The sequence below is a fragment of the Salvia splendens genome, chromosome 5, assembly GCF_004379255.2.
Source record: "Salvia splendens isolate huo1 chromosome 5, SspV2, whole genome shotgun sequence".
NCBI classification, from domain to species: Eukaryota; Viridiplantae; Streptophyta; class Magnoliopsida; order Lamiales; family Lamiaceae; genus Salvia; species Salvia splendens.
Window position 1 is genome coordinate 6,032,835 of NC_056036.1, and position 8,303 is coordinate 6,041,137.

Consider the following 8,303-nt stretch of genomic DNA (forward strand, 5'->3'; position numbering starts at 1 on the left):
AATAATACACTCATCATAAATTATTTTATTTTAACTCATCATAAATTTGAAAGGTTTTAACACCAACAAAAAAGTTCGACAACCGCTTTAACAGCGTCGATCATTGCAGAGCAAACCAACTCTCGTCGCTTGACGCAGCACGCCACCTCAAATCCTTTCCGCTCGCTCTGTTTTCACATCTCCGTCTTCATCAAGCTGCTGCTCCGTCAGTATTAATGTGAATTTAATGTCTCAGAAATTGAATTCCAATTCTGAAATACTATATTTTCTTGATAGCCTCTGTGATTCTGATTTAGACTGTTTCTTAATTGCAGGAATTGGGATCTTGAAACTATTTGAATTACCAATTCAATTTACCTAAATTGATAAATCGGTCGGTTTAAAGAATACAGTGCGTGTGTTCTTGCAATAAGTTCACTGTGTGCGTGTGTTTTGTGTTGAATGTATTGAACAGGGGCGCACACATTGTTGGATTTATCTTCCATGGAGAACTTACCGTTTAAAGCTGGACAACTGGCTGAACTAAGGTCTTTTGCCTTTGGTTATCGTGGTGCATGGTTTCGATGCAAGGTAAAACAATTTAGATGCAAAGAAAATGTATGCTGGTCAGATCAAGATGCAATTTTTATCTATAAAATTGATGCCATGATAATGATTTTGTGCATTTTTTTTAATTGCTCTTATTAACTTGTGAGCCTCGTTTCGAAGTTACTGGTGCCTATTGTTGCGTGTGTGGCCACACCCTCTAGGAACCCTTTGCACTTGTTTTGCTTTGTGCCTTCAGGAATAAGTTTTTGGCATATCATTTTTGTTACTTATGTCAACCTCTATATTTCTTGAATCAGATTAGAGAGATCAGCGAGAGAAATGGAAAACTTGGACATATCTCGGAATATTATGACTACACAGAGGAGAGTAAGTGTCCAAAGTTGCCTGTTTTTGATAAACGAAAACATAGGTTAGAATTGTGATCCACTCTTGTAACTGTAAGATACCCCTCTGGATTTTGTCGCATCGATTGGCTAATATGTTAGCTCATGACAGGAGGTAGAGGCTGAAACTTGAAATTTACTTTAGATTCATCTGAAAAAGAGATATACTCTGTTTTCCCCCCTAAACAGTTACTTATTTCTTTTGGAATTTTGCACTTTGAAAAATTATTAACCTTCATATATAAGTGGCTGAAGTCTAGAAGTTAAAGTGTGCATACATTTCCAAAAGTTGAGCAATAGCACTTTGTTCTGTGATTTATTCTACACTTTTGATAGTTCATAGTTGCTTGCTAGGTTGTTCTTATAGTCCGAAGTTTTGACCTTATGGTGACTTTTTATTCTGAACTTATGAATATTGCATGCATGTATCTCCAGCCTCCACTTACTTAACGCCCCGAGTCAAAAATTTTGGTTAACCAAAGCCGACATGAAAAGCCGAAAGTTGATTTGTCATAGGCTCCTTACACCTCCATCAATTTAAGCTTCCTTGCGGCCTTATCTAGATTTCAAGGTTAATGAGTCCACCCTGGATTCTGGCGCTTAACGAACATGTTCACAACTTTCCGCAAATGCCTATTGGCCGGGGGTGGTGCACCAAGTCATACAAATTTTTGTGACTTTTAGTATGCCAGCAACATAAGGCACACATTCTTCAGTCAATCATAATTTTCATTATAAGTCTTTCACGATTTCACAATGCTCATTGCATCTTAGTAATGTTTGATCGGTTCTCCAAGTTTGATCACATATTCTGATTGAAACACCCCCTTGTACCTGCATAGTGTGTCCATATGGCGTTTTGTGGTCCATTGTGTTTGGTAAAGATTTCATCTTGTCAGTTCCTTTTTGGCTTGAAATTGTTTATAGCTATGGAGACCAAGTACTTGCACTTGAGCTCTGCTATCGTCAAGAGTGATGATGGCTAGGCAAAGGTTATGAATCATTTTTTGTTGGGTGCACCTGTATTGTCTTACTTACCTTGAAATGGAATTTTGAATTCAAGGTGTGACTGAGGAGTTTTGATTGATGATATCCATCATCTCACATTATAGGCACACGACTCATGTAACTCTGTTTCTTTTTGCCATCTGGGGTTGTGCATTTTATCGCCCTAGCCAACTATAAGTTAAGGAGTAGTATTTATAATCCTACTTCATAGTAAGTAAGGTGTGATAGTTTTATCGTTGATTTGCGCCTATTAGATATAAGAGGGGAGAAAGAGAAGTGATATGGCCGACTAAGTAGCAACAGCAAGAGAGAAGATTTCAAATTAATTTGTTAGCATCATTTTCTCAGGTTGTTAGGTTGTAAAGTCAATTTCCTATTTTCTTGTATTTTGAATTTCAAGTAGCTGAGATAGAAGTCTATAAATAGAGAGAACGGGCAGAGAGAATGCATCTCTGGACGTGATCACAATTGGACGACTTCTGTCGTAGGGCCTCCTCGCGAGGATTGTTTTAGTTCTTCCATATTTCCAGCAATAATAATCTCAGTTCCTTTTCCTTTATCCCAGTATATTCAGCACATCTCGTGCTTCTTTGTGTGGGTAGTCTTTACTCCTAACAATTGGTGCGGTGAACGATGGTTAACTCTAGGGGCGATTCACGCCTAGATGGTGTGGAGAAGGCTATCGACAACCTCAACGCCCATGTCCAACAGACTGATGATAGGGTCTTGGCGATGGAATCCAAACTCGATTCCATGATAATCGAGATGCGCGCGGGTTTTGCGTCCCTCACTCCAGGTTCCAAAATACCCCCGGAGGCCGACGCAGCCTCTGAAAATCTGGAGTCCAATTCAGTGGCTGTGGGGTACAAACCACAGTCACCCATGCCGACCTTCGACGGGACAGATGCCCTCGCATGGTTGGCCCGGGCAGAGCAGTACTTCCTAATCTCGGAAACACCAACCGAGAAACGGGTAGGCGTAGCAATGGTAGCCTTGGCAGGCCGGGCCCTGCCATGGTACCAGTTATTGCGTCAACGAGTTCCAAACCTCTCGTGGACTTGATTTGCGCGGGAGTTGATGAAGCGATTTGGTGGAAACGGGGCGTTGGATGAATACGAAGCGTTCGCTGCGGTTCGTCACACCGGCTCTCTCGCTGACTACGTCGCGGCGTTCGAGGCACGCCTCGCGCAGGTTCCGGATATCGCTTCCCATCAGTATCTCGGGTTCTTTATGGCGGCCCTTCGCCCGGAGGTACGCCTCCTGATGAAAGCAGCAAAGATCACCACCTACGAGGATGCGGTTGAACTAGCCCTCGATATTGACCTGATGGCTACGACCCACTCCCCTAAACCACGAGCTGGTCAATCATTCACGCCGGCGGCCATGTCGCCCGCCCAATCATCCCGGCCGGGTGCCAGGGGTCCTTCCACGGCGACCTCCCACTTATCATCGACAGGCTCTTCTCGACCGGGGAACCAACGCTTTCGAAGCATGTCACAAGAGGAGTATAGGAAACATGTCGCGGCAGGTACATGTTTCAAATGCGGGCTGAAATTCGGGCCGACTCATCGGTGTCCGCCCAAAACTCTCAATGTGATGGTCTGCGAGGATGACGATGAGGCTTTCGCGGAGGAGGAATTCGAGGGGGCTGCTGAGGACGTCGAGCTGTAGATCTCGGAATTATCGCTGAATGGTCTGGACACATCAAAAACGATGAAGCTATTTGGAGAAATTGATTCGCATAGGATCAAAGTCATGGTGGATAGTGGAGCTAGTCATTGCTTTATCTCAGAGCAATTGGCAAAACAACTACAATTACCGATCACGCCAACCAAGCCCTACTCTGTAATATTGGGCGATGGAACGTCACGTCAAGCCGCGGGGCTCTGCCGGAGGGTGCCCTTGGTTTTGGACAGGGAGAGCTTTGCGGTATCATGCTATGTGTTTCCTCTCCGCAACATCGACGTCATCCTAGGGGTATCATGGCTCGAAACCCTTGGGTATGTCTTGGCAAATTGGCAGCACTCCTCGATGGATTTCTCGGTCGATGGTCGACCCATGTCTATCAAAGGCGACCCGACCCTTATGCGGCGCGCGTGCTCAACACAGGACCTACGCTCCCTGGAGGAAGGGGTCTGCTGCTGGTTCCTTCGATCAGTGAAAAGGAGTCAACTGCGGTCTCTTTTGGCATAGGCACGGACCTGTCACAGGCTGCACAATCCCAGCTCCTAACACATTTTGTCAGAGCTATTTGGTGTTTCATGCTTTCGTTAATTTCATCATATTAGATATATATATGTAACCACTTAATTGAATTTGGATTTGTTTCTGTGCAGAATTAAATTGGACTAAGCTATATCAGCTACCAATGGGGAAATCAAAGCGGAAACATAGCGAATTGATGTTGAGGCCACAATACCCTCCTATCTATAATGAAAAGCAAATGCCTCACGTCAGTGAGATCTCAGAAGTCTCAGTTATTGTTTGTGATTCCTGGAAGGTTGGTGATTTGGTGGACTTCTTCCATACTGGCTGTTATTGGTGTGGAAGAATAACACAGATATTTGATGATGAAAAAGCTGAGGTAATAATTCTTGGTGGCCTGTTTTATGGGTGAGCCCACTAATTAGTCTCAAATCCTCCTGGTTAATGAGTTCCTTTGAAAACATGGTCCATTTGAAATTAGCAGCAACACCAATATAATGTTATGCAGTCAATTTTTGGTAATTATAGAATAAGATTTGTTTTCACGTCAAGACAAAGATATTGACATATTATATGACAATTTTGGTTGAATAATGAGGATGAAATTTTTAGGAGCTAATGGGACTTGTAGCCGTTCTTCGCTCCTGTCTGACTAAATTCATCCTCATAACTCAACTAAAATCGAGTCATATGTAAAAATTTTGAATTTTCCAACAAACTTGCTCTAAAATGAGTGGAAATGGGCCACAAACTTGACACAGTTGTCGCCATTATTTTTAGATGAGCCATAATTAAACAATTTCTCATACTTCATTACATACAAAAAATAATTCGGAAGTTGATTTAATAAAATAATTAACCCTCACTTTTATTATGGCAGAGATGCACCGTATTCAAACACTATTTAGTTTTGGCAGAATTTTCAACTATGGTGTTATGTTGTGAACTTATTAACTTTTTTCTTTCTTTATCTTTTTAGATTGAGCTTAGACCACCACCTCTTGGTGAGGGTTCATCTTACAAAGCACATATTAAAGATTTACGCCCATCTTTGGACTGGTCTCTTCAACATGGTTGGACATTACCTTTGCAGGCTTGTCATTTCTTCGCTCTTCTTTGTGTGAAATTTCACATATAGAACATATTTACTTACCATCTACTTGCGGAATCACATGCAACTTGATATCCTATCAACAGAAAGTTTGTTTTTCTCAAGTTGTCAATGGTGCAAAACTGCATTATATTTCTTATTTGATTCATACCTTAAATTGAGTGTTGGATCTATCGTGGGTTGTTATGTATAACAGTATAAGTTTACTTAGCATAACTTGAACCTTGAGGGACATGGTTGCATTTTCTACTAACAGTTTCTTTGTCCGCATGTGTCATTATACGAAAATACCTTATGGAAAATGACAAGTCTTTCTTCTTCTTTGAGACGTTTGAAGCTCCTTGAAAGGAACTTTATCTTAAGATTCCTCTATCCTAAAGGTCCCATTTATTTGGCACAAATTCTGGAAATGAAGATAGGAAAAATAGTGCAACTTAGGTATTTTTTTCCCAGTCTAAAGATTTTTATGTACTTGCGCATTTAATGGAGTATAATTTTCGTTATGCTATTATAATGCAAATTATGATTTTTACTCACTAGTGGTTTGTGCTGTGTTCTTATGCATTTTTTATTATTATTACTACAATTGTTAAAATCATTAAGATTGTTTTGTAAGATTTGATTTCATTCTACGTCAGGTCTATGCTTAGGGAGGTTGTCAATGGTAGTAGTTTTGGTTCTAGTTATCATGTTTTCTCCTAATATCCTATCTACCGTTTAGAAAATGAGCACATATAGTTCTATGTGAAGTTGTATTTTCGCTTCTGCATCTATATTGTACACCAGTTTTTACTTTTCAGATCATATAAGGGCTGTTGGTGCTTCTGCATGCATGTTCACTATGATGTCTTACGTTTATTGATCTACTGTTTGATGTATGTTGTTGCAAACTGCAGGAAGATGGTTTTGGCCACCCTTGTGCTGCTCGCCTCATTAAACCCAATAATCAAGGTATGAGTTAACAACAAACAGCTCTTGAATATGTTTGGGAATCTAATTTGTTAAAAGTAAAATTCATAAAGTCTTCCTTTCATATCCTGTTATTACACCTGTTATGCTGGCTGAATTCTTCTACGTTTGTTTCTTTTCCTGTTTCTGTACTCTACCTTTATATATGTCTGGTTGTCCGAGGAACTTTTGACTTGAAAAACATTACTAGACAGAAGTGAGGTGGCCTAGGAAATCTTTGTTAAAGATCAGTGTGTATTCTATCTGCTTGCAATTCGGTAAATGGTGTCTGGGATGATTCATATTTGTCTACCGAATTGCTGCATGTTTGTGGCATTGTCGTGGATTAAATCGATCCCTATGGAGAGTCAAACGAATAAGTTATTTGCTACAGAAGGTTTCGCAAGTGTACGTCTTATGATTAGTGACTCTCTTGATTAAATGTTCCAAAACTTTTCCCCTGAAATGTGTACTAGTTTGCTTGTGTAACAACTTAGCTAGACTAGTTTATATGAAAACTAAATACATATACTACTTGCTTTCGATTCAATGTGGCCTAGAAATAGGTGGTACAACTGAGAGTTTAACCCTTACGATGCGTTCACTTTTTAGGATTGGTAATATATTGGATTGAGTTGTCTTCAAAACTAGAATTTCTCGAATCTTACTCCTTGCGATTGGACAAGAATCAAATAAGTTACCTTAAGATATCTTAAAATTTCCATCTATATTGATAAACAAAAAACTAGTAATCCTGATTTAGCAAGTATTCCCTTGAAGAAAGTGGATCTTAAATATCTATGGAATCTATTTTTGCTAATGACAAACCATTTGAAGCTTTGTTTGTAGATGTGATTTTGTTATGTGATGAATGCATGACGCATGTCACTCGTTAACTAGTTCTGAACTCTAAATTCATTTAGTTTTTCTATCTCCCTTTCATCAACAACCATCGTTACGTTTAAATCACTCTGGCTACTGACATAACACAGGTATTGAAGATGTTCCGAAGTCTGTTGGATTGCCTCCTAGATTGCTGTCCTCCTCGCCCATTTCGTCTAACTCATCAACTTCAGGTGAAGTGAAGAGTGCAAGCACAAATGGATGTGGAGCTAACCCTAACGAAACAAGGCAAGCAGATACGGACTCTAGGCAAGGCATGATGAATGAACTCGACTCTCTGAATTCGAAACGCTCATATACTGTTGAAGCAGGAATTATGGATTTGGAAGAATATATAAACAAAGTTAAATGGCTCAAGAAGATTTTGCAAGAAGGGATTTCATCATCCAAGAATCAAAGATCAGAATGGAAATTTGTGGAAGTGGAACCCCATCCTACCTTGGAAATTCCAAAGTAAATAAATCTTGTGGTCCTTTTTAATTGGATGCACTACACATGCACCTCCATATGCCCAAAGAAATTATTTTTTTTAGTTATCGTTTGAGCTACCATCATTTGCTTATTCGCTTTGTATTTGTTGATGTGTTTATTGTAGCCGCTGCTAAGGGTCATTTGTTGACATTAGTACTTCACAATTTTTATATAAACTACATTCAAATAAGTACAAATAACAGCTGTACATGAAAACTTGCAATTAATTTGAAAATGGGGCCAATTTTTCTTACCAGAATATGATAACGACGCCACAGAGAGGAATCATATTGGCTGGGCCTGGAAAGAAAACGGCGCCAATTTTTCTTACCAGAATATGATAACGACGCTACAGAGAGGAATCGTATTAGCTGGGCCTGGAGAGAAAATATATAAATATATACCACAAGTAGCATTCTCTCAGTTCCATATTAATCGAGTTCCATATTAATCGAGTTATTTTTCTATTTTTAGAAAGTTCTAAAATAAATTGAGTCAATTGTATTTTTAGCAAAAGTAATTCTCTTATTTACTTTATTATCTCTTTGTCTTTCTTACTTTATTCACCATCTATTAATAGACTAATTTTTTTAACAGTATAGAAATGTCTTAATTAACAAAGAACAAAATGAGTAGTATTATTATCCAATATATAAATTGTTTATTCACCCACAATATAGATACTACTAGTATTTTACTATTCCCTCCGTTCCTGAAATTTTATC

General features: G+C 39.3%; 1 protein-coding gene across 7 annotated transcripts; it reads left to right on the forward strand.

The window, feature by feature from the left end:
- Positions 1-25: 25 nt before the first annotated feature.
- Positions 26-7,768, forward strand: LOC121804505. 7 transcript variants are annotated; one of them, XM_042204074.1, is made up of 8 exons: positions 26-217; positions 315-570; positions 846-915; positions 4,277-4,524; positions 5,125-5,238; positions 6,153-6,207; positions 7,197-7,335; positions 7,419-7,768. In XM_042204074.1, the coding sequence occupies exons 2-8, from the start codon at positions 484-486 to the stop codon at positions 7,453-7,455; spliced, it is 750 nt and encodes a 249-aa protein (XP_042060008.1). In that variant the 5' UTR covers positions 26-217; positions 315-483; the 3' UTR covers positions 7,456-7,768. The 7 variants fall into 7 exon arrangements, with proteins under 7 accessions (XP_042060008.1, XP_042060009.1, XP_042060007.1 ...); XM_042204075.1 differs by having other exon boundaries at positions 7,281-7,335; XM_042204071.1 differs by having other exon boundaries at positions 27-217; positions 315-443; positions 486-570; positions 7,197-7,768.
- Positions 7,769-8,303: the final 535 nt, after the last annotated feature.